Source organism: Microcaecilia unicolor, chromosome 2 (genome assembly GCF_901765095.1).
Source record: "Microcaecilia unicolor chromosome 2, aMicUni1.1, whole genome shotgun sequence".
Taxonomy (NCBI): Eukaryota; Metazoa; Chordata; class Amphibia; order Gymnophiona; family Siphonopidae; genus Microcaecilia; species Microcaecilia unicolor.
Genome location: NC_044032.1, coordinates 597790909 through 597818640, shown reverse-complemented (window position 1 = coordinate 597818640; position 27732 = coordinate 597790909). Strand labels below are relative to the sequence as shown.

The 27732-nt window shown below is 40.1% G+C and overlaps 1 protein-coding gene and 1 pseudogene across 1 annotated transcript in view; one reads left to right on the top strand and one right to left on the bottom strand.

The window, feature by feature from the left end:
• Nucleotides 1-14214, top strand: part of CPE (carboxypeptidase E) — a 122753-nt gene extending 108539 nt beyond the window's left edge. Inside the window, exon 9 of the mRNA XM_030192675.1 lies at nt 14004-14214. Within this exon, the coding sequence (XP_030048535.1) occupies nt 14004-14099 (96 nt within the window). The 3' untranslated portion in view covers nt 14100-14214. The remainder of the gene's footprint in view (nt 1-14003) is intronic.
• Nucleotides 14215-24926: 10712 nt separating this feature from the next.
• On the bottom strand, nt 24927-25625 carry LOC115462210 (annotated as a pseudogene).
• Between the last annotated feature and the right edge of the window lie 2107 nt (nt 25626-27732).

Below are 27732 nucleotides of genomic sequence, written 5' to 3'. Positions count from 1 at the left end.
GCAGGCCTGGGTGGACACAGTTGTCAGGGCAAGACTCTGTTGGTTTGAACTAGGCTTTTTTTGAGTTTAGAATGGGAGTCCTAGCCAATAGGCCAGGTATTAACCTAGAGAAAGCCATAGAGATGAAGTCCATGCCAAACAGCCCTCAGCTAAACACTTAAGTATCAGGGGTTTGACTGGGGATCAGCTAAATAGGGTTTCCAGGAAGAAAGCAGTTATTCACTGCAGTATAAAGGCTAACCAGCTGTTTTCTATCTTGCATGTAGAGTCCTTACTGCCAGATTTCTCTGCTCCAGGTCTTCAGTTCTAGTTCCCGCTCAAATCTGTGATCTGATTTCTGACTTCAGTTCCAGGTCTGAGTTTTACTGCACAAGTTCTAGGTCTGTACCTCTGTCCACCTGAGTGGAAGCTCTTTTTGCAGTTCCATTCCAGCCCTTGTTGCCAGCAAGTTCCATACCAGGTCTCTTCCTACTTGAATACAGCAATCACTGAACAAAACCTTGCCTATGATAAGGGTTGCTTTCAGCACCCCGTTCCCTTTAGCCTTGTCTTGTTCACGAGTGTACAGAGTGACTGACTGACTTACAAGGGCAGGGTGGTGCCTACTTCTGACCATTTGATGAATCCAGTCAAGGGTTAAAATACCTTAAATTTGTTATGGCACCAAGGATAGTAGACCTGTTGCCCACCTTTTGGAATGATTCTATTCCTGGGTGTTTCCTAACCCATGCATGGCCCAGCCTTAACGCCAGAGGTGTAGCTGGGTGTGGTGCAAGGGAAGCAGCCACTCTCCCAAGTGGATTTTGAATTAAATGGCACCTAGCTTTGCACCAGTGCCTATTTTACAAAAGGTCTGCTCTCCCTGACGCCAAAACCTGGCTATACTTATGCTTAATGCCCATGGCTTGATGGCCATTTTCACGTGGTACATAAAACGGTCCCTGGTGAAGAATGGGATACCTTTCATGCAGCAGATGAGTCTCCAGGCATTTTGGAAGATTCCTCATGTGCACGTCTTCAAAAGGAATCTGTAAAATGTTGACTGATGGGAAATGTGCAACCTTGAAACTGATTGAATATGGTGCCAAAGAACTCGGTTATAATAGGCAATGGAGTGTCTCTTTATTTATACAACTCTTCATACAGTGCCTGATTTTGCCGAGGTCCCTCACATTAATGATAATCATAGGGTTAGGCTGACCTTTATGGCCAGTAGCCATGTGATGCCTACTAGTCTGTTGGACTCGATGTTACCATGGTGGTGGCAACTTCTGGTAGGTTGTTTCCAGGTCCCTTGATTTAGAAAAATATATATTTTTCCACTCAAAAGTCCAATGAGTAAAATCAAGACTGACATTGACTTCATTGGCAAATGTATTCTCCAATTAGATGATGCAATGCTATTAAAGTACAGGTGTTCCTTGCCTCCTTATGGCAAAACAAGCAATATTTTTGTGTCTTTTCCATTGATTGACAGAAGCAAGTGTGGAATTAAATGATGCCAAATGAATTAACTGCTTTTTGTAAATCTGTAAAATGAGATATTGGAATATTGACCGGCTATTCCCCTTAAAAATGTGCTTAATGTGTTAATGTGAAACTGAGCAAGATCATTAAGAACTTGAGATGATAATATGATTGTCTCAGATCATTTTGATGATCTGTATCTTTTAGAGGCATTAAAAATTGGTTGTTAAGTGGCAAATAACATCTGAGAGCAATGAAGTTCCTAAAACTTCTAAAAAGAATGTCTTTTATGTCACTAGAGGGCTCCCTTTACCTTTATGTTAAATTGTTTATATTGTGCACCTAAAACAGAATTCAGTACAAAACTACCAACTATATCACTTCTTCCTAGTCCAATCCTGGAGGCACAGCTAACTGATCTGATTTTGACAGTGGCGTACCTAGGGTAGTTGACACCCGGGGCTGGTCATTTTTTAACACCTCCCTCCAAAATCCAGTACTAGGCATAAGTACATAAGTACATAAGTAGTGCCATACTGGGAAAGACCAAAGGTCCATCTAGCCCAGCATCCTGTCACCGACAGTGGCCAATCCAGGTCAAGGGCACCTGGCACGCTCCCCAAACGTAAAAACATTCCAGACAAGTTATACCTAAAAATGCGGAATTTTTCCAAGTCCATTTAATAGCGGTCTATGGACTTGTCCTTTAGGAATCTATCTAACCCCTTTTTAAACTCCGTCAAGCTAACCGCCCGTACCACGTTCTCCGGCAACGAATTCCAGAGTCTAATTACATGTTGGGTGAAGAAAAATTTTCTCCGATTCGTTTTAAATTTACCACACTGTAGCTTCAACTCATGCCCTCTAGTCCTAGTATTTTTGGATAGCGTGAACAGTCGCTTCACATCCACCCGATCCATTCCACTCATTATTTTATACACTTCTATCATATCTCCCCTCAGCCGTCTCTTCTCCAAGCTGAAAAGCCCTAGCCTTCTCAGCCTCTCTTCATAGGAAAGTCGTCCCATCCCCACTATCATTTTCGTCACCCTTCGCTGTACCTTTTCCAATTCTACTATATCTTTTTTGAGATACGGAGACCAGTACTGAACACAATACTCCAGGTGCGGTCGCACCATGGAGCGATACAACGGCATTATAACATCCGCACACCTGGACTCCATACCCTTCCTAATAACACCCAACATTCTATTCGCTTTCCTAGCCGCAGCAGCACACTGAGCAGAAGGTTTCAGCGTATCATCGACGACGACACCCAGATCCCTTTCTTGATCCGTAACTCCTAACGCGGAACCTTGCAAGACGTAGCTATAATTCGGGTTCCTCTTACCCACATGCATCACTTTGCACTTGTCAACATTGAACTTCATCTGCCACTTGCACGCCCATTCTCCCAGTCTCGCAAGGTCCTCCTGTAATCGTTCACATTCCTCCTGCGACTTGACGACCCTGAATAATTTTGTGTCATCGGCGAATTTAATTACCTCACTAGTTATTCCCATCTCTAGGTCATTTATAAATACATTAAAAAGCAACGGACCCAGCACAGACCCCTGCGGGACCCCACTAACTACCCTCCTCCACTGAGAATACTGGCCACGCAATCCTACTCTCTGCTTCCTATCTTTCAACCAGTTCTTAATCCATAATAATACCCTACCTCCGATTCCATGACTCTGCAATTTCTTCAGGAGTCTTTCGTGCGGCACTTTGTCAAACGCCTTCTGAAAATCCAGATATACAATATCAACCGGCTCCCCATTGTCCACATGTTTGCTTACCCCCTCAAAACAATGCATTAGATTGGTGAGGCAAGACTTCCCTTCACTAAATCCGTGCTGACTTTGTCTCATCAGTCCATGTTTTTGTATATGCTCTGCAATTTTATTCTTAATAATAGCCTCCACCATCTTGCCCGGCACCGACGTCAGACTCACCGGTCTATAATTTCCCGGATCTCCTCTGGAACCCTTCTTAAAAATCGGAGTAACATTGGCTACCCTCCAGTCTTCCGGTACTACACTCGATTTTAGGGACAGATTGCATATTTCTAACAGTAGCTCCGCAAGTTCATTTTTTAGTTCTATTAATACTCTGGGATGAATACGAGAATACAAAACTCTCAGGACCTATAGAGCAATTCTTGCATACCATAAGCAGTAATTTCTACAAGCCACACAAAGAAAAGGAAAGCATCTTAAACACTACAGTGAGCACTAGAACATCAGTTCACCTATTGTAAAACGAAACCAGACAGAATAGTACAGATTGTCGATCCTGCACAGTCAATGCCAACCGAAAGCCATGTCTTTTTTTCACAAACACAGATACACCCTAATCCACTATAGAATAAGTAATCATAAACTTTCTATTTAGACAAAAATTAAACTGAACCCACAAGATACCAGACTCTTCATAAAATGCAACACCACAGAAACAGAAAATGTCCCCCTAGTACTGTGCAAAATATAAAGACAGCAGATGTAAATTTGAAAAAACTAACAAATACCAATCACCACTTTACAAATTAACAAATAGAAATAAAACAAATACAGAAAATAAAATAATACCATTTTATTGGACTAATACATTTAGCTTTCAGAGGCCAAAACCTCCTTCCTCAGGTTAATACAGTATAGTGCTGTTACAGTATCCTATCCTGACCTGAGGAAGGGGGTTTTGTTCTCTGAAAGTTAGTCAAAATGTATTAAAATTAGTCCAATAAAAAGATCACCTTATTTACATGTTCTATAAACATTTATTAACACATCTACAATATTACTTTATCTTAAAGCAAAAAAATAAAAATATATATTTTATTTACAGTTTGTTGTCTCTGGTTTCTGCTTTCCTCATCTTCTTTTCACTGTCTTCCTTCCATCCAGCATCTGTCTTCGCTCTCTCTCTCCCTTTCCCGCCATCCAATGCCTGCCCTCTCTCTCCCTTCCATCCAAATCTGCCCTTTATCTCTGCCCCTTCCATCCACCGTCTGCCCCCTCTCACTCTCTCTCTCTCCCCCTTCCATCCACTGTCTGCCTTTTCTCTCTGCTCCTTCAGTCCACCATTTGCCCCCCCCTCTCCTATCCATCCAGGGTCTTCCCTCCCTCTCGCTCCCCCTTCCATCCAGGGCCTGCCCCCTCTTTCTCTCTGGCCCCTCTTTTTGGCCCCAGTTTCAGCCCCACTATCCCACCAGTCCACAGCTTCAGCCCCCAGCCACTTCTCCCTGTCCCCTTTTTAGTCACCAGTCTCCAGTTTCAGCCCCAGCCACTTCTCCTTGTCCCCTTTTCAGCCCCTGCCCCTTTTCAGCCCCCAGTTCCAGTCTCCATCCACATGCCTTGCATTAGGGCCCCCCTTTTCAGCCCCAGACATGGCCCCATTCTCCCTCCTGCCCCCTTCTCAGACCCCAGTTCCAGCTCCAGGCCCCTTCTCCCATCTGAGCCCCTCCCCAGACTGTCCCAGTCCCCTTCTCCCATCTAAGCCCCCCTACCTGCCTACCAGCTCCGTTGACAGATGACCCTCTTCTCCTGCCACCCGGTACCCAGCCATATAAAAAAATCAGTGAAGCGCTGTAAAAGAAGCAAATCATCTCATCGCGTCGGCCATTCCTTCACTGTGTCCCGCCCTCTGATGTAACTTTCTATTTCCGCGAGGGCGGGACACAGTGAGGGAAGGGCCGACGCGACAAGTCGATTTGCTTCTTTTACAGCAGAGCAGACGCGAGGCGTGTCACTGATTTTTTTTTAAAAGGACGGGTGCAGGGTGGCAGGAGAAGAGGGTCGTCTGTCGACGGAGCTGGTGGGCAGGTGGGGACTGTGGCGCCAGCGGAGCACCCCCCCACCTGCTGACACCTGGGGCGGACCGCCCCCACCACCCCGCCCTTGGTACGCCACTGGGTTTTGAGAATGTCCACAGTGGGCATAGGTGAGATGCATTTGCAGACGTGGAAACCCAGGGTATACAGATATGTATATTCAGTATGGAGTTAATGTGCCTGCAGGACAAGGATAGGAAACATAGCACTACATTCTGTGCAAATGAGCATAACATGTTTCTATAGACACATTCTAGCACGCATACATTCTTCTTCATTTTTAAAAACCCCTCTCATCTAACAATTGATGCAGCAACTGTCAATGTCAATTAAAAAGGAAACACCTCTTTTTGATGTCCAGCCCCCAATTTTCCAAGAGTAGAATTGTCATATTAAAGCCAACTTGTTTTCTTAACGTTGACTTTGTTCTTTGTTCAGGGAGACACTTCTGAGGGAGATTTGAGAATATACATTTGCATGTGTGGTACTAATTCCCTCTTAAATATGCATATGTGTATGTATGTATGTATGCGTTGGGGTGCCAAGCATGAAGTTCATTGCTTGGCTGAACCAGCTATGCATCACTAAGAAATCGTGTTAGAAACTCAGGTGAAAGTCTAAAGTTCTTTAATGCTGTTCAACATATTGACAGACGAAAGGAAATACAGCAGAGTTGGTAAAGGTGCTTGGAATTGTGAGGGACTGAAGCAGTAAAACATGGGCACTAATGCCATTATAGGTGACTAACATTGGTTATAATTGAGACTGCATCAGAGGCAGGGCCCCTCCTCCTGGGGTGCTGCAGAAAGGACAAACCCTTCTGTGTGCCTCTTTGGACATAACTTTAAGTGGGGGATTACTGCTGTGTGTTTATTATTATGTTAGGGGTGAGCTGAAATGTGTGTTTGGGAGTTAAATTAAGGTGGGGAGAGTAAACAAATGATCAAGGGATATGGAAGATACAGGAAGAATGGATTTTATTGCTAAAGGAAATTGGGGGGGGGGGGGGGGGCAGAAGGATTTTTACTGCAGGCAGAGAGACAATATATGAGGGATGAGGATATGAGGAAGAGCTTCCAGAGGACAATTTTGTTAGTCAATGAAAGATCAATAAAGAATAACTGTTTTACTGAGATTTGATATTGGAACAGAACGCTGCTAGGTTTAAGTTATATGCATATCTAAAATACCCTGATAAGGTTGCCCTAGCTGCCCTTCAGATTTCTGCAGTATGGCATTGCTCTAGGTTTGAAAGGATAAGTGTGGTGTCTAGCAGTAATTTATAAAGATAAGATGGTTATCAATCAGCAACACTTGAACCATGTTCCATGGGGGAAGGGTTTGAGTATTGGAACAGCTGAGGATTCATCATTAGATTTGCTCTAATTTGTGGTCTGTGCTTGCCTCACCTCCCCCTTAACTTAGAAGATTTGATAAATCTGATTACAGAGATGGCCTTAGTTCATAATTTATTTGATATTATTATGGCTGGGGCTTCAGCTGGCTTTGAACAGCCAATGATTGAACTAGCTTGTCAGCAAGTGGTTACTATATCAATTCATGTTTGCAAGCCATACGATAGATTTATTATTTGAGAAAAAGGGAATTCTGCCAAGAGTCAGAAAGTGTGTGGTGGAAATGATTTGGGGTGTAATGTTTAACCTAGTTTGGAAGAAGGCACATAGCAAAGAATCTAACACCACAAGGATCAATTGAAGTTTTTTCTAAAGGAGGGCAGGATTAGTGGGGTGGATTTGATAGTTAACATCTGGAATGCTGAATGTCAAAGCTTTAGATTCATTGAGACATCACTGAAGTAAATTTGAACAAATCTATTTATTAGTAAAAATAAGTTGAGAGCTTAAGCAGAAATATATAAAATTGGAAAGATATTGGTGGAAGTAGTAGTTTGAGGCTACTAAAGTAGGATGTGGGAAGCAAGCCTTGCAGGTACATGCTAGAGGTACAAATGGAGAAAATAGGATTTCATAAGAATATATTTCTCCTTGAAGAGGTCAAGATTATTATTATTATTTGTTGCACTTGTATCCCACATTTTCCCACCTATTTGCAGGCTCAAGTAGATGACCTGGTAGCATGGGTATGTGAGACAATAAATGCTCCTCTATTGGAATGAGTATTTCAAGAATTCTAAAACAAGTGGTTGTTGGCTTTTTACAGAGGCTGCTGGGAAAATCACAGAAGGGTCAGAATGTAATAACACACTTCGGCAGTAAATTATGGTTTTCAAAGAGTATATTTCTCTAGTTCTTAATAGCCTGAATTTGTTCCCGATAGTTTGTTGAGTTAACTTTAAAATTTTCATGTCTGTTTTTAAGGTGTTCCAGAACTCATGTTCTTGGGGATAAATGGGGGATTTTTATATGCCTCAAAGCCACTTTCAAGCCTCAGGACAACTTGCTTAAAATCCAGGGCTTTTTCAGTGATAACACCAAATTCTTTGCTGGGGGATGTACTTTCTTCAGATTATATGACCTCCCAGCGATTGCTGACCTATTCATTTCTAAGACTTTCCATGGTATTTAATATAAGGGAGGGTATGTGCGATAGGTGGGATTACTGAGTGGATTTTAATAAATGTTATGTATAACATAATTAAAATATTCATAGCAGAAGGTAGCCTCTGCTGATTCTGAAATTCTTAAACCTTATAAATAGTATGGGACAGTTTGTACAGATCAGAAGAAAGTCCAGAGATCATTTTATCAAGTCTGCATGGGAAAATGCTGGAGCCATGATAGCATCTGTCTGACCCTTGGTTTAATGAACTAATAAATTCTTTGAAGTCTTTTCTTAGCTGGTGGTAGCTGTTTTTCCTGAAAGAATAGGGTCTTGTCATTTTAGTTAAGTATTTTGTAGACTTTGTAAAGCAACTCAAGGCGTGACAACCTACGCATCCAGTTTTTCCTACATTAGCACACAACTGTGGAATGCATTACCAAACGGCTTGAAAACTACGTACAGTCACCTAAACTTCCGGAAAACACTAAAAACAAATCTGTTTAAAAAGGCATACCTGGCCGATCCAACATAAATGCCTGATATCTGCAACACAACAAAACTAAAGTACATAATGGACATACCACAACTCTTCCGTTATACGATGCCCTAATGTGGCTGTGCCACATGAACTTTATCTTACCACAACATCACTTTGTATTTGTTCACACCGGAGTCTGCAAACGCCCTCTCCGGTACTATGTAAGCCACATTGAGCCAACGAATATGTGGGAAAATGTGGGATACAAATGTAATAAATAAATAAATAAAATAACTGATTTTTGTATCGCTAACTGGCTCCCAATGAAAGAACGAATTGCGTTCAAGGTTTGCACTCTAGTTCATAAAATCATTCACGGAGAGGTCCCGGCCTACATGATAGACCTTGTTGACTTACCACCCAGGAATGCTAAAAGATTGGCCCGCACATTCCATAATCTACACTTCCCTAGCTGCAAAGGACTAAAATACAGACTAACACACGCGCCCAGCTTTTCATACATGTGCACGCAACTGTGGAATGCATTACCACTTAGCTTAAAAACAAATTACGAAGCAATCAATTTCCGTAAATCTCTGAAGACCTATCTATTCAACAAGGCATACCACAAAGAGTAATTAACTTAATGACAACACAATACCACTTCAATTACACTCCTAAAACTCTGTCGCTATACCCTGTGCCTAACTCTATGCTGTTTTCCAAGTACTCCATGCAACTCTAATATATCACTTACTCCAGAATGGAGAATGCCATAACGGAAATTTATAAGCTAATCTATATTGTCATCCATGTATTCATGTAACACCAATTGTTCGTCTACTCCGGAATGGTAAATGCCAGGACGGAATATTGTAAGCCACATTGAGCCTGCAAATAGGTGGGAAAATGTGGGATACAAATACAACAAATAATAATAAATAATAAGTGTCGCTTGTAACCTTATGTCAGTTTCAAATATATAGACACTTGTAAATATATGGCTTCCAAGTCAGTTGAAGATGTGAAGTAATCAACTGTTTCTTGCAGCTGTAGGGCTGTTTTTTTGTTTTTTTTTTTGTGTGATTTTTGAAGAGGAAGCTTCCAGAACATAGTTATCAGTATGATCTTGGCCTACAATATACTGAAAGTGAAGTACTATAAAGAAACTGTAGCCCTTCTTGTGATAAATTATAATGCAATGGCTAAGGCAGGGTGTAGGGTGAATAAGAACATAAGAATAACTATATTGGGTCAGACCAATAGTCCATCTAGCCCAGTATCTTACTTCCAACAGTGGCCACTCTAGGTCACAAGTACCTAGCAGAAACCCAAATAGTAGCAACATTTCATGCTACCAATCCCAGGGCAAGCAGTAGCTTCCCCTATATCTATCTCAATAACAGACTACGGACTTTTGCTCCAGGAACTTGTCCAAACCTTTTTTAAACCCAGATACGCTAACATCTTCCAGCAATGAGTTCCAGAGCTTAACTATTTTTGAGTGAAAAAAATATTTCCTCTTATTTGTTTTAAAAGTATTTCCATGTAATTTCATTGAGTGTCCCTTTTTGAAAGAGTGAAAAATTGATTCACTTTTACTCATTCTACACCACTTAGGATTTTGTAGACTTCAATCATATCCCTCCTCAGCCATCTTTTTCCAAGCTGAAGAGACTTAACCTCTTTAGTCTTTCCCCTTTATCATTTTGGTCACTTTTCTTTGAACCTTTTCTAATTCCGCTATATCTTGTTTGAGATAGAGTGACCAGAACTGAACACAATACTCAAGGTGAGGTCACACCATGGAGCAATACAGAGGCATTATAATATTCTTGGTCTTATTTACCATTCCTTTCCTAATAATTCCTAGCATCCTGTTTGCTTTTTTTGACCACCATTGCACACTGAGCAGAAGATTTCAGTGTATTGTCTACAATGACACCTAGATTTTTTTCTTGGGTGCTGACTCCTAAGTTGGACCCTAACATTAGGTAACTATGATTCAGATTATTCTTCTCAATGTGCATCACTTTGCATTTGTGCACATTAAATTTCATCTGCCATTTGGATGCCCAGTCTTCCAGTTTCCTAAGGTCTTGCTACAATTTTTCACAGTCCACATGTGTTTTGACAACTTTGAATCATTTTGTGTCATCTGCAAATTTAATCACCTCACTTGTCATTCCTTTTTCCTGAAAATTTATAAATATGTTAAATAGCACCGGTCCCAGTGGCACTCCACTATTCACCCTCCTTCATTGAGAAAATTGGCCATTTAACCTTACCCTCTGTTTTCTGTACAGTTACCCACAGAAGGATATTGCCTCCTATCCCATGACTTTTTTTAAATTGTTGCAGGAGTCTCTCATGACAAACTTTGTCAAAAGCTTTCTAAAATTCTAGATACACTATGAGGCTCATTTTCAAAGCACTTAGCCTCCCAAAGTTCCATAGAAACCTATGGAACTTAGCCTCCCAAAGTGCTTTGAAAATATGCCTCTAGATCAACTGGCTCTCCTTTATTGACATGCTTATTCATGCCTTCAAAGAAATGAAGCAGATTGGTAAGGCAAGACTTCCCATTGCTAAACCCAAGGTATCTCTGTCCTATTAAACCATGTTTGACTACATGTTCTTTAATTTTATTCTTTATAATAATTTTCACTATTTTGCCCGGCACTGAAGTTAGGCTTACCGATCTGTAATTTCCTGGATCACCCAGGAACCCTTTTTATAAATTGGCAGTTATGACCCATCTAGAGCAGGAGTTCTCAACCCAGTCCTTGGGACACACCTAGCCAGTTGAGTTTTCGGGATACCCACAATGAATATGCATGAGATAAATTTGCAAACAATGGAGGTAGGGCATGAAAATTTATCTCATGCATATTCATTGTGGTTATCCTGAAAACGTGACTGTCTAGGTGTACCACAATGGCTGAAGTATTAAAATTTGTACTGTAGTATTGGCTCAGATTCTCCTTCCAGCACACAATGCACAAATGTAAGACTGCAGTATTGAGTCTGTTTTGGATGTTTGTTTGTATTTAAATGTTTCAATTTGACAGCACCACTTTGGCACCAGTATGAGCAACAACTTTCAGTAGAAAGCAATTCATAACTCATTAGTCACAGTTTATAGACTCTAGAGGTTAAAGTTCCATGTGCAAATCAGCAGGCATAGCTGATTTGTGCTCGGAACTTAATTGGTTAACAAGCCAATCAGGACCGATAAATGAATGTTGACAAGCAAATATCGGTACAAATTGGGGCTAATTAGGTCAGCCCATAACTTGCCAAGCGTATTCTATAAAGTGATGAGCGTACATCGGACCACGTGGATCTCAAAAGGGGACGTAGCAATGGGAGGTACATGGACAGGTCATGGGCATTTCGAAAATTTACACACACTTTTACAGAATATGTCCAGTATGGGCATTTATACCAGGTTTTAGTTGGTGTAAATGCCTGTGCCTAAATTTTAGTCACAGGATGGCTGCTATGCGTATTCTATAAACCGCACCTAATGTTAGGTGAGATTTATACAATAGCACTAATTTGGCACTGATTTTTTAGGCACCATTTATAGAATTTAGTCCAAAGGGAGCAGTTCTATAACTGGACTCTACAAGTTAGGTGCCCAAAATATGTGGTCTTGAGTCTGTTCTATAAGAGCAATTGTGCATAATAGAATTTGTATAGAATTCTAGTGTACATTGGCACATTTAGGTACTTACATGCCAATAGCAGGCATAATTGCATGTATTTTTTTATTTATTAGGATTTATTTACTGCCTTTTTTCACTTAAGGCGGTGTACAGTAAGAATAGATCAAACATGAGCAGGAGGCAATTAGAGCAGTAAAAATATTCGAACAGCAATACAAAGTGTGGCATGGTATACTACTTGCAATGACAACACAATATGTACTAGAACATTATAATTGGTAGTGAAGGGTAAGGCAAAGTTGTAACATATAGATGAGTAAGAGAGTAGGAAGAATTAGAAAGTAAGGTGATTGATTTGAAGAAAGTTGCACGTGAGGTCAGAGAGATGGTTAAATATTATCTCAGCTAGGTTAGGAGTGGATAAACATGTCATGCTGCAGTATGTGCAGCCTGAGTCAATCCTTGTGTGTGTGAGTGAGACTAACAAGTTAGTTACTTCTTCCGTTAAAGGCTTGGTTGAAGAGCCAGGCTTTCACCTGTTTCCTGAAGTAGAGGTAGTCTTGTGTTAAGCGGAGCCTTTCAGGCAATGCATTTCAGAGTGTGGGGGCTACTCCGGAGAAGGCTTGCTTGCAGGTATCACATCGTGTAATGTCTTTTGGAAAGGGTGTAGTTAGTGAAAGTCCTTGGGAGGACCTTAGTGTCCTTGGCGGTATGTGGAGGATCATCCTATTCTTCAGATACTTGGGGCCATTTCCTTTCAGGGCCTTGAAGATCAGACATAGAGTTTTAAATTTAGCCCTGTATTGTACTGGTAGCCAATGAAGTTTTTGCAAAAATGGTGTGATGTGGTCACGTCGCTTGCAACCTTCTATGAGTCTTGCTGCTGCATTCTGAATCAACTGGAGCTGGTGCAGGCCCTTTGTAGTCAGACCATTGTACTTAAATTCAACACTTTAGCGGTAACTTGGACACTCCCATGCCATGTCCATTTTTCTCTCCCTGTGAATGCCCCCCTGCATTTATGCACTAAGGCATTTGTGCGTGTAAATTATAGAATACTGCTGAGCATGTGGCTAGCACTTACATATATGTCTGTAACAGTCACATGCATAAGTGATAGTATTCTATAACTTATGTTGAATTGATACCTAACTTTAGGCAACCTGTTAGAATGAAAGGGTAAACATAAAAATCAACCATGTAATATACAGGGGGATTCTATAAATGGCACTTAGTTTTGTGCACAAATTTGAACGTGTCTGATTTGTGTGCAGCTCAATTGAGTAATGAGTCTTAGCACCAATACTTGGGCACAAAATCGATTATTGGTACTAATTGGCAACAATTTGGATTTATACGCACCTTTCTAAGCGCTATTCTGTAAAGATGACTATGTAAATCCTTTAATGCACAACTGAAAAGGGGGCACGGTCATGGGAAGGGCATGAGCGGGTCAGGGCATTCATTAAAGATTTGCACAATATTACAGAATTCAGAGGATCCACGCCTAATTTAGGTGCAGGGATTTAAATCCAGGATTCAGTTGGTGTAAATCCTCGAGCCTAAAAGTTGGGCATTTGTTGTACTATAAATCCATGCTATAAAGAGCACCCAACTTGGAATGTCGTTTACAGAAAGCACTCAACATGAATCTGGGCGTCATTTACTGAATGTAGTCGATAGTGTGGTTGCCATTTGATTCCACTTAGACAAATAAAAGGAGAGGTCAAAAAATATGTTGTAGGAGATACCTGTATGGGTAACTCAATACTTTATAATAAAAAAAAAAAAAAAGAGTTGTGCTTCCTTCATCCTTACAGGTATAGCTCATTTTGCACTGAGCTAATGAAGAGAGCACAATATCCAAATCAGCTAAAAAAAAAAAAATGCAAAAACTCTGACCATTTCTTTATAACTATGAAACAACCATGCTAAATCGAGAGACAAAAATACAAGTATGCTACTTTTCTCTTTAATCCTTCACCTTTGCATGTAACGTTTTTCTTCTAAATTTTGTTTCTCTTTAATGTAGACTGATTTTGAACTGGAGTCTTTACGGGAAAGACAAGAAGAAGAAAAAGAACTGATGGACTGGTGGAAGATGATGTCACAAACTTTAAATTTTTAGGAAAAGACTTAGAAATTGCTACTAGTATATGTTAGTATATTGTACTGTGGACAGTGTGTATCTGTGTGTGTGTGTGTGTATATATATATATATATATATATATATATATATATATATATATATATATATATATACACATTGATACTTTTTTAGATTTTGTGGAGTTTACATTATTTAACATTTCTGAAATCTTTTAAATATAACATGCACTACTTAGAATCATTTGGTTTTCAGCTAGGGAGACAGTGAAGTACATATTATTCTACATACTGTTTAGCAGGTTGGGAGGGAGAATAGAAAGACAAAATGGATCTATCTTATGGATGAACTGGAAATGCAATATTCTGTGTATTGTTTACAAGTACAAGACCATGTGTTGTAATTTATTTTTAAATCCTTGGTAGATTTATTTGTTAGGCTTATGTCTGTAGATACTTAATATTTGTACATAATATACGTGTGAGATATGAAAAAAATCGATGTTTTACCTTAGAGCTTGTGAGTTATGTTTTTGAGAGGGGTGTGAGTGCATGGTTTCTTTGTATGCCTCTCCATGCCTTTTCAGATTCCCTGAAGGAAGTGGCAGTAGTGTGAGCGGGTTATTAGTAAGGCATTTTCATTGATACCTGCCGAGGGCATAACTCCCTAAGTCTTCCCAATCTATTATTTGTGTGCTGTTAAATTGTAATCACACAATAGCCAAACCAACCAATCTGAATGAGTGCTAACAATGCTATGGTAAATTATCTGAAAGATAGACATAATAAATGAATACATGAAATGTATTTCCTTAACTGAAAGAAAGACATCAACACAAGTTGAGTACTGTGTTTATTGAATGTCTGAGTAGGGAACATAATATAGAAATGCAAGATCATATAGGGAGGAAGTCTATAAATGATGCCTAAAAAATTAGCGCCAAAAAAGTGCGTAGTGGTATTCTATAAACCGCACCTAAAGTTAGGCACGGTTTATAGAACAGCACTTTAAGTCCAGGGATTGTGCCTACATTTAGGCATGGCCATTTGCACCAATGAAAACATGGAGCAAATGCGCCTATATTTAGGTGCGGAGCCCCTGTATTCTATAATTACATGTGCATGGCATGCCTATTTCCACACCCCTGTGTGCATAAAATTTAGGCATGTACATGTTAGTTGAATCTAAATAGTGCCAATTGCTTGTTAAAAAGCCCATTATTGTCACTAATTAGCTTGTTTAATTAAAATGCACATGCAAATTGGGCATGCACCCAAATTTGAACGCATATCTTTTTAGCTCTCTTTATAGAATTAGGGGGGGCTAATGGGTTTCTTTATTTTAAAATATGTTTTGGTAGTATCGGTTCTAAGAAGCTTTAATTGTTCAGCATGGGCTCTCGTAGAATGATGGGATATCTCACTGGATAGATTAGAAGGGCAAAATGTTATATAAAGTTATGGTGTGCTATAAATAATTAGATCTTTACTTTTCACATCAAAACAAGTTATTGAGAGAGATTCATACCCATCATGCATGACACATTGCTGTTTGGTGTCAGGACTAATTTCTTGTGATGCCAAGTGAAGGAAGCGTGAAACATAGTTCAGCAATGGCAACCACTTTTATAGATCAGCGATAAAACGCAACAGTGTGTGCCTCCCCTTCTTCTGTCCCACAGCTGGGTGCCAGTCTAAAAGAGCAACAGAAATTTTACAAACCAGTTGAACTCTATTACATGAAAATTCATTTAGAAAATCAGCTCAAGAGGTTGCTTATGTTAATAAAAGAAGGAATGAAAATATCTTCCAAATACAGAGAGGCCTCTACGCCTACCTTGAAAATGTGAGGAACAATATTAGAGTTCATTAATAATGCTTTAGGCAAACACAGAGGTTTGTTTATCTGTTTTATCCTTGAGCCAACAACCAATGAAGTGAGCAACCTAAAGCATGAGCGGATCAAGTGTTAAATAGTCTTGTATAATTTAAAGAAAATATAGGAAGCATTTTTCTCTCTATTATCTCCTTCGATGTATTTATCAGAGAAGGGCAGAACTAAGCCAGTGGGGACATCTTGTGCACGTAGAACGTGACTCATCCAGAATCAGCACTTAGAAAAATTCATGGCTGAAGTATTTTCATTACATGCTGGGCTTGAATGTCCAGATATGTGACAAAACATTTTCTGGTAGAGAGGGTATTCAGAAATTAAAACAAAAATGCATACTTTATTTAAAAAAAGTGGGCCTGAGAAGCAAAATCACACAGACACATTTTACAGGGTGTTTTGAACAGCCCTCACTAAAAATTGAGCATGAACCTCATAAGCCCTTTTCTTAATGATAGATGAGTCACTAACTTAAACATCTGGAGTAGGGCCAAGGCAGACCACACTGACCAAACTTAGGCTCATGTCAGCATAAAGGAGGGGTATAAAGCCAAGAATGCTGGACATCATTCTAAATCCTAAGCCCTTCCTTTTTTTAAAGAAATGATATAACCTAACTCCTTTTGGCATCTACCCAGAAATTAAAAACTAGAATTAGAATCTGTTATTCACAGTACCACAAATCATCTACTTTTTAAAACTTATGCAATTTTCAAAAATGTTACAAGAACCATCTTGATATAGAAAGTGAGAAAAATAGTCAAATATTTCTTAGGAAAAAATATTATCTGCTATTTTCTCACAAAGTCCTCAATTAAGGAGGTGCAGCCATTACAAATAGGAGCCCTAGATAAGTAAATATCATAACAGGAAAAAAATAATTCTTATGTCCAATTATGGACCAAATAAATGACTTATCCTGAACTCATAAATCTAAAGGAGAGAAGAAGCCTAGGTAGTTGATGCACCTAACAGTACCTTATCCACAAGAACAAACGAGAACTTAAAAAAAAAAACACACAAACTTCTTATCCCAATGCTTTACTATACATTTGCTTGGGTATCTGAGTGAAAAGGTAGCACCAATCTGAAGAACTCTTGGGTGCATCAAGAGAAATTGCTATCTCTTCCTCTGGGTTGCCCATGTCACATCAGAAAATGTGCGAACCCTCAGTCCACAATAAGAAACATCCATATTAAGGAAAAACGGTCGCAGTAAATGATCCAAAGTAAAAGTCACAATTAAGGTAGCTGGAGTAGCTTGCAACTCTATAGATGTCTCCAGAAATGTTGTTAATACCATTTGTTGGGGATCAACACTTGGTTCCAAAGAATCTGCTGACCATCCCAAAATAGCAGCTTTAGATTTCAAAGGCAAATAATACACTTTAACAACTTGTGGTAAACTTGATTCAGGAATCTTTAGCATTTCTGTCATATATTTTCTAAACATTTCTTTAGCGGAGAAGTTAGGTACTTTAGGAAAGTTATTTACTTGCAAGTTCATACTACGAATGACATTCTCCAAACTCTCCAAGTTATTATGCATGAAGGGCCCCTTTTACAAAGTGGGCTTACCGCTCGCTAAAAAGGAACTACGGCTGGGCTACTGCAGCAGCCCTGTGGTAGTTCCCACCCCAGCGTGCTACAAAAATATATTTATTTTTGTAGCAGTGGTAATTGGACAGTGCCAGTGTCACTTTAGCGTGGGAGCCCTTACTGCCACCTTAAGTTCCATTTACCTTCAGCCTATTATCGATTGTACTTAAGATCCTTCAGCCTATCAGCGATTGTACTTAAGATCCTGTAATGACTACATCATAACAACATTGTAAGCCACATTGAGCCTGCAAAAAGGTGGGATAATGTGGGATACAAATGCAATAAATAAATAAATATGTAATACTGAGATTTTTATTCCACCTTTACCTCTACAGTTCAAGGACGGATTTACATCTAAAAGAAGCCAGATCAGCATATCCAGGAATTACAGTGTGAATTAATAACTACTAACAAAGGACATAGCTAATACAAATCTTATCAATTAAAGTCTGAAGATGCAAAGCCAACATCATAGAACAAAAAAGCTTCCAGCTTTTTTCTAAATAATAGATAATGGCTGCAAATTCTATAGTGTGCCCATCTGATAATGTAATGAGGAAGAAAAATGTTTGACTAATTTTAATTTAATTGTATGTGGAAACCACAGGAGAAATTGGTTTTGGTTGTTATGCTTAGACTCAACCCACTGTAAAAGTGTGACCATATTTACCATATAAGAAGGTACTTCACAGGACAGAATCTTAAAAATTGCAACATTCAACTTAAAATGCATATGAGCTATAATCGGTAACCAATGTAGCTTCAAGTAATAAGTCCGAACTGAGCCATATTTTTACAAACCATATATCAGTCTGATCAACATTAATTTTAAATGATTAATGTTTTAGAGCAGCAAATGAGCACAAGATTATATGAAATTACTGATCTGCTTAGTAATATGTAACCTGTCGTTAAAAATCGTCTTTAGTACCTGAAGATTGGAGGGTGGCCAATGTGACACCGATATTTAAAAAGGGTTCTACAATCTATCTAAACTAATATAAAAAGAAACAAAAACACTTGTTTCTACTAGGGTGTGTCTTCTCTAAAGCTTGTTGTCTATATCCTATTGCCTAAAAAACTACAAATTGTGCTCTCTTTGCTAGGTACTTTTTCTTTTTCTCTGAAACTGTGATTCCTGTGTTTGGGGGCTGGGCTGCCTAGGGGGAGTTCTCTGGGTTTAGTTACTGAGCCGAGTGAGCTGAGTAACTTACCTTAACAGATAGACTCTGGCAGGGGGTCTTGCTTTGCCCTGCCTGCCCACCCCTGGGGCAGCTCTTCATTTATAATCAGTGTTTTAATTAAGGTAACAAGCAAAGGCTGCTCCCACTAAGTCTCAATACATTTCATTACATCCAACAGTAATCACAAAACAACAAAATAACATCATAATAAAATCCTAAAGACACTATGAGGCATATTTTCAAAGCACTTAGCTTTCCAAAGTTCCATAGGTTACTATGGAACTTTGTAAGGCTAAGTGCTTTGATAATGAGCCCCTTTGTCTATCCAACATCTTTAATTTTGTAGCTTGTTTTAATATATTGAAATACTCATATATTAATGAGATGGAGTCAGACGTCCAGCAGCGAGAAGGGTGCTACCCAGTCTTTTGCACAGAGTGTCACATGTATGATTATCTCCCAGTTGGTGTGAAGTCATATGTGTGTACCCGGTGCAAAGAACTAGCTCTCAGAGAGCAAGTCTGCTCTCGAGGCTAGAGTACAAGACAAGAGAGATGAGGGAGATAGAACAGTACATACATGAGATCTACAGGCTTTTAGGAAGGAAGCTCAAATCCAGATCCTCTAGGGTAGCATTTTCTGAAATACTACCTGTTCCACGCACAGGGCCCAAGCGACAGGCAGAGATCCGGAGTCTCAATGTGTGGATGAGACGATGGTGTGGGGATGCGGGTTTTGGATTTGTCTGGAACTGGGCAGCATTCTGGGGAAGGGGGAGCCTATTCCAATCTGATGGGCTTCACCTTAGCCAGGGTGGGACCTGGCTGCTGGCATCAACATTTAAAAAGGAACTAGAACAGCTTTTAAACTAGAAGCGGGGGGAAGGTCGACAGTCGTTCAAAAGTGCATGGTTCAGGATCTTTTGAGGATATCACCCAAACAGGGAAGAATAGCTTCCTTGTAAGTAAGGATGCCAAAGAAACCGTAGTGGATCAGGTGGCCTTCGGTAAAATTAATAAAAACCAGACAGAAGATAACATATTAATAATGCCATGTATTAAACGTGATATAAAACTGAGCAACAAGCATGCATTGTAATGTCTATACACAAGTGCAAGGAGCCTGAGACATAAGCTGGAATACATTGCACACAATGAAAAATTGGATATTATAGGCATCTCTGAGACCTGGTGGAAGGAAGATAACCAGTGGGACACAGTCATACTGGGCTACAAATTATATTGTACTGATAAGGTAGATAGGATTGGAGGAGGGGTAGCACTGTATATTAATGAGAACCTTGACTCAGATAGGCTGCACATATTGCAGGATACAAAACCCCTATTGAAATCTTTGTGGATTGAAATTCCACGTGAAAAGGAAAAAAAATGGTGATAGGACTGTACTACCATCACCTGGCCAGGACGAGCAGACGGACGCAGCAATGTCAAAAGGAAATTAGGGAGGCGAATAAAATGGGCAATGTAGTAGTATGTAATAATAATGGGTGATTTCAATTATCCGGATATAGACTGGGTTAATGTAACATCGGTACAAGCTAGGGAGATAAAATGTCTTGATGAAATCAAGGACAATTTCATGGAACAGCTGGTTCAGGAGCTGACGAGAGAAGGAAAAATACTAGTCTTAGTCATTAGTGGAGCCCATGATCTGGTGCAGGGGGTAACGGTGCAAGAGCCGCTTGTTAACAGTGATCATAATATGATCAGTTTTGATATTGGCTTTGAAGTACGTGATCTTAGGAAATCAAATACACTAGCGTTTAACTTTAGAAAATGAGATTGCGATAAAATGAGAGAAACGGTGAAAAAAAGACTAAAAGGAGCAGCTCACAGGGTAAAAAACTTGCAACAGGCGTGGAAGCTGTTAAAAAACACCATCCTAGAGGTACAGGACAAATATATTCCGCGCATTAGAAAAAGAGGGGAAAAAGACCAAACATCAGCCAGCATGGCTAAACAGTAAGGTAAAGGAAGCCATTAGAGCCAAAAAACAATCCTTCAGAAAATGGGAAAGAGAACTGACTGAAAATAATAAGATAAAACATAAGGAATGCCGAGCAAAATGCAAAGCGGAGATAAGGAGGGCGAAAAAGGACTTTGAAAAAAAGTTAGCGTTAGAAGCAAAAACACATAGTAAAACTTTTTTTAGATACATCAAAAGCAGGAAGCCGGCCAAAGAATCAGTTGGGCCCTGGATGACGGTGGTGTTAAAGGGGCGATCAGGGAAGACAAAGCCATAGCGGAGAAGTTAAATGAATTCTTTGCTTCGGTCTTCACCGAGGAGGATTTGGGAAGGACACCGGTGCCGGAAAGGGTATTTGAAGTGGGCAAGTCGGAGAAACTAAACAAATTCTCTGTAAACTTGGAGGATGTAATGGGTCAATTCTGCAAACTGAAGAGTAGTAAATCACCAGGACCGGATGGTATTCATCTAAGAGTATTAATAGAACTGAAAAATGAACTTGTAGAGCTACTGTTAATAATATGCAATCTATCCCTAAAATCAGGTGAGGTACCAGAAGATTGGATGGTGTCCAATGTAACGTTGATTTTTTTTTTTTAAAAGGTTCCAGAGGAGATCCGGGAAATTATAGACTGGTGAGTCTGACGTCGGTGCCGGGCAAAATGGTAGAAGCTATTATTAAGAATAAAATAGCAGAGTTCATACAAAAACATGGGCTCATGAGACAAAGTCAGCACGGATTTAGAAGGGAGGTCTTGTCTCACCAATCTACTGCATATTTTTTGAAGGGGTGAGCTATCGTGGACAATGGGGAGCCGGTGGATATTGTGTATCTGGATTTTCTGAAGGCATTTGACAAAGTGCCTCATGAAAGACTCCAGAGGAAACTGGAGAGTCATGGGATCGGAGGTAGGGTATTATTGTGGATTAAGAGCTGGTTGAAAGATAGGAAGCAGAGAGTAGGGTTGAATGGTCAGTATTCTCAATGGAGAAGGGTAGTTAGTGGGGTCCCTCAGGGGTCTGTGCTGGGACTGCAGCTTTTTAACATATTTATAAATGACCTAGAGATGGGAGTAACTAGTGAGGTAATTAAATTCGCAGATGACACAAAGTTATTCAGGGCCGTCAAGTCGCAGGAGGAGTGTGAAAGATTACAGGAGGACCTCTCGAGACTAGGAGATTGGGCGTCCAAGTGGCAGATGAAGTTCAGTGTTGACAAGTGCAAAGTGATGCATGTGGGAAAGAGGAACCCGAATTACAGCTATGTCATGCAAGGTTTCGCGTTAGGAGTTACAGACCTAGAAAGGGATCTGGGAGTCATCGTGGATAAGACATTGAAAACTTCTGCTCAGTGTGCTGAGGCAGCTAAGAAAGCCCACAGAATGTTGAGTATTATTAGGAAAGGAATGGAAAACAAAAATAAGGATGATATAATGCTGTTGTATCGCTCCATGGTGAGACCACACCTTGAGTATTGTGTTCAGTTCTGGTCACTGCACCTCAAAAAAGATATAATGGAATTGGAGAAGGTGCAGAGAAGGGCGACGAAAATGGTAAAAGGGATGGGAGGAGTTCCCTATGAGGAAAGGCTAAGATGGTTAGGGCTCTTCAGCTTGGAGAAAAGGCGGCTGAGGGGTGATATGATAGAAGTCTACAAGATAATGAGTGGTATGGAGCGGACAGACGCGAAGCATTTGTTTACACTTTCTAACAATAATAGAACCAGGGGACATAAGATGAAACTAGAATGTGGTAGATTTAAAACAAATAGGAGAAAGTTTTTCTTTACTCAGCGTGTAGTTAGACTCTGGAACTCGTTGCCAGAGAATGTAGTGACAGCAGTTGGCCTTGCTGAGTTTAAAGGGGGTTTGGACAGATTCTTGAAGGAAAAGTCCATTGAACATTATAAATTTAAATTTTTGTTTTGTTTTTGGGTTTTTGCTGGGTTCTTGAGGCCTGGATTGGCCACTGTCGGAGACAGGATGCTGGGCTTGATAGACCCTTGGTCTTTTCCAAGTATGGCGGTGCTTATGTTCTTATATAACTACAATGTTTGACAAAACCCAAGAATCAATTCAGAGCTTTACCTTGAATTCCACATCGATGAAATATATTAGTCAAAGAGTCCCAATCAGCTAAATAAATAAGACCCAAGGACACTAATTACTAGTTATCTCGTGTCTATTGCTGTTTAATTGTTATTTCCTATCTTATTCTCAATCTGTAAAATTGTTCTTCTTGTACTGTAGCCTCACTAAAGATTTATGTAAGCCACTTTGAGCCTGCAATCAGTGGGAAAATGTGAGATATAAATGTAATAATAAATAAATAAATCAAAAGCACGTAAAAGATAAAACTGCAGAATAATGGCACATTGGCCTCTACTCAGCAGACTCTAAGTGCAACTAGAGAACCTATCACCATTTCTGTGCTGAAATTCATTCTAAACTCTGATTGGGTGGGATAGAGAAGGTCCTGTTGTGCCAAGTAGTCAACTAATTGTTCTATGGCATAACCTTCCATTATCTTAATAAAGATAGGAATTGATTCCACAGAATGATAATTACAGACCTCAGATAAGCTAGATTTCAAATTTTTTGGAATTGGAGTGAGCACTATATCGCTTCCTAAAATACGGAAATTGCCATTTTCTAGGTAGAAATTTAACCAGTCAGTTAAAAGAATTAAAAATTGAGAGGAAACTTGATACATCAAATATGGAGGACAGCTGTCCAAACAACAACAAGATTTAGCATATTTTGAAAACAGGCATTTAGATTCTGCAAATTTAATCTTAGCAAACTGACATAAAAATCGATCTGTTAGTTCTCCTGTATTCATAATACTTTCAAATAAAAACTGTTCCCCAAATGGAAGAATCTGTTCTCTGATTGATTGCCAAAATTTTGTTCTTAAAAAACTGAGCTAAGTCAGAAACAGATAGTGAAATAGAGTCACTAGTAGTCACAGCAGAGTTTAGATCATCTGTATAATATCTATATAATAATTTGTACCTCAGCTTTTCTGGATGGCTGTCTGGGTTTTTAACACGCTGACATCAGCTCGCCTCCAGCGTTCCCTTCCTTCTCAGTGTCCCGCCCTCATGTAAAAACGAAATGACAGAAGAGGGTGGGACACTGAGAGGGAAGGGAACGCTGGAGGCGACACGAGCCCAGCCTGCCTGCCGCCTGCTGCTCCGACCTGAGGTAAGATGGATGGCTTACAGGGAGGGCGGCAAGAAGGACAGAGTCACTGGCCATGGAGGAGAGGGGAGAATAGCTAGAGATGGATGGGATGGCAGGGCAGGGCAGGGCACAGGACAATTGCTGCACATGGATGGGAGGGCAGGGCCGAAGCGAATCGCTGGATATCAATGGGATGGGAGGGAAGAATCGCTGGACATGGAGGGAAGGGCAGGAGAGAGAGGAGAAGCACAGAGAAACTCCAACGTACTGTACAGGCCATTTTTCAGCACACCTTAGTAAAAGGACCCCCATAATGTCCCACAGCCAATAAGACTAGTTGAGCTAGATCATCTTTTAATTCGTGATCTCACTCAATCTGGACTTCCAAACCTAGTCCATCTGTTACCTATATTTCCTTTTTCTAAGTCTGTTTGGAATTGAAGAACTATTGATTTTTCTATTTAGTGAATTCAGTTCAGTGGGAAAACATAGGAACATGAGACATTTCCACCTATTGGCAGTTGGAGACACCACAGCTGTCTGATGTCAGACTGAGAATTAACAGAGAGGGAGAGAGGGCTGCTAGATAAAGGCCTTTTGGAATTCATATATCAATGTTTACAGAGACTTTGAATTCCAGCATTAAACAAACAAATGGATTTGTGTTGGAGAAGAGAGAGAATATTTGGGATAGTCTGACAAATCTGACAGTTTCCCACAGTAAAGTTAGAAAAAGTGAAATATGCTGGGTATTCAAATCTAAAGCTTGGAAAAGGAGAGGGAAGGAAGGGGTTGTGGACTTTGAGACTGCTTTTTCGGTAGTGCTGGAGAACAGCTAGTGCCTTGCTCATGTCCACCAACTGTCTGGCTAGAATTAAGAGGGTGAAGGAATGCGCCTCAGCATAAGGAACACCTCTTCATCTTTAGAAAAATGAAACACAAGGCCTTAAAGGCAAGAAAGACCTAGAACGGGAGTTTTCAACCCAGTCCGTGGGGCACACTCAGTCAGTTGGGGTTTTCAGGATATCCCCACTGAACTGGAAGAGGGGGGATGATCCAGAGCAGGATACAAAGTCAACCTACACAATAAAAAGAAAACATCACAATAACATCAACTAACAGATCCAAACAAATAATACAAACAGACTCATCACTAAACTGTGCCCTTGCTATATTGAAGTCACATTTCAGCTTACATCAAAAAGTGCTGCTTCAACAATTTTGCTTTTTTTTTTTTAAGGAGTCCAAAGTTCTTCTGATTCATGAGAGTACCAGGGTGTTTGCTCCATTCTGTTGGGCCTGCTACAGAAAAAAATCCCCTTCCTAGCGCGTTCCAGAAGAAAAAGTCAAAAATCAGGCACCTCTTTTTTTTTTTTTTTGGGGGGGGGGGGGTCTCTAAATACATCCTTGTTGACAATGGCTTTGTTCAGAGGAATATCAATGGAGTATCTGGTTGGCATCAAATGATTGTAGTTCAAAACTTTCACGAATGCCTTGATCTTGGACCTCTTAGCAATCTTTTTCTTGCCCATTGTTGAAGTCACTTTGCGTGGGTACCGGTCAATGCCAGCCACCAGAGCATGGCTGTAGGGTCTGTCTGAGGTGCCGTCATCTACGTTCTTTACTATGACAGCCTTGCGCCCAGAATAGCGTCCAGCCAGGACTAAGACAACCTTCCCTGGTTTCATAAATTTACCCATGTCCACAAACGCGCGATGCCTGCCCAAGACTTAAAAAAAAAAAAAGCACCTCTTAAGTGCAAGAGTGGTCAGAACAAAGCACGCGCTATGGATGATACTAACAAAGACAGTCCAACAAATACTGAGATGATTTATGTTATACACACTGATGGGCCATTATCATAAGCTTAAACTTAATCCTGTCCTGCACAGATATAAATGCTTTAGTAGTAGTAGTAATATGGTCATGTTTAGATAAACCATATAACAAGCAGACAGCAGAATTCATCACAACGTGCAAAGTTTGAACATGTACAGCAGGTAAACCAACATAACAGATACTACAGTAGTCTAATCCTGACAAAATTAGACTGCAAAACCTGTTGGAAAGTCACTTTGAAGAACGAGAGGACACCGCTTACTAAGCAAACAGAACTTTAAAAAATGACGTCTTTACCACAGATCAAATCTGAGCTGAAAAAGACAGTGTAGTATCAAAATGTACCCCCAGATACTTTACCACAGGTGAAATCTTAATTGTGGTACCAGCTACTACCACCTCAGAGGAAAATGGATAGGAGAATCATTGGTTGTCAACAAAATCTCAGTTTTTGACATATTGAGAGTTAATCAATTCTCAAACATCCAATGATTCAACTCATCCAAAATCATTTGCAATTGATGGATCATAACAGGAACTGGCTCTGGCAATGGCATAAAAAACTGTACGTCATCCTCATAAATGTGGTAACTCAGCCCATGAGATCATAATACCTGGCAAATTGGTGCCAGATACACATTAAACAATATCTGAGATAGATGAGCCTGGAGTACTCCAGTGGACAACATACACATTGCAGAAAGTTTGGTACCCACTTGAACTTGCATTGTTCTACCTCAAAAGTATGCCTTGAACCATTCCAGCACAGATCCCACAATGCCACAGGCAGCCAATCGCTGTATTAACAGCCGATGTTCGAGAGTGTCAAATGCAGCTGACACATCAAGGAACACCATAAGATAACTAATATGTTTATCCAATCTTTGATGAGCTATTTTTTTTGTTACATTTGTACCCCGCACTTTCCCACTCATGGCAGGTTATGGAGGGTTAAGTGACTTGCCCAGAGTCACAAGGAGCTGCCTGTGCTGGGAATCAAACTCAGTATATGTGGGTACAGTAGGTTTTTATGATCCATAGTGCACTGCACTGACCACTAGGCTACTCCAGGAACCTGCTTGCTACTCTAATAGGATTGGTCATAACATCTGAAGCTGTCATAGAGGCTGGTATGTACTATTCTTTTCACATCTTTGGGGGTGGGGGTGGCATGGGGGTCAGTGACCACTGGAGGTGTAAGGGGGGGGTCATTCCTTTAATCCTCCAGTAGTCATCTGGTCATTTAGAGCTCTTTTTTGTGGCTTAGTTGCTATTAGAAAAGGTCTAGCTCAAAACATTTTAGTTTTAGTCCTGATGAAGAAGGGCAACCTTCGAAAGCTAATCAAGAAATGTATTAAGTTATGTCCAATAAAAAAGGTATCATCTTATTTTCTTTTCCATGTTTTAATTTTGTTTGATTTCTATTGATTACCTTTAAGAGTGGACTAACACGGCTAACACACCTCTTTACTTAAGAAGGACTATCAAAGTAAGTAGACTGTACTGTGCACATCTCTGGATGTATGAAGCCATTCACTGAGAAACCTTCCGCATATGAGAGGTTATAAATGAGTTTCAATTTAGCAGGCTCCTGTTATGGAACAACTTCTAATGGTGAAAGGTTCATCTGGTGGTAAGGTCTGGTGCTAACGAGGCCTGTGACATGCCCAACTTGAGTTTGTTATCTTAATTTTGCCCTGATAACATTCACAAAGTAGGAGACTGATTGTGCATTTGATACAAGGAATGTATGAATAGGTTTTGCATAAGAATAAGCAGCTAAACTATCCACTATAGATGTCTACAGGATTGGTGAGGGGGCCATAGACAAGATCAGCCCTTCATTTGCTCCTATTTCCAGAGCCGTTTCATATGCTTCTTCTTGGGACACTTCATGAATGGACAGTTGGCTAAGGAAGTGGAGTGGAGGAGTGGCCTAGTGGTTAGAGCACTGGTCTTGAAATCCAG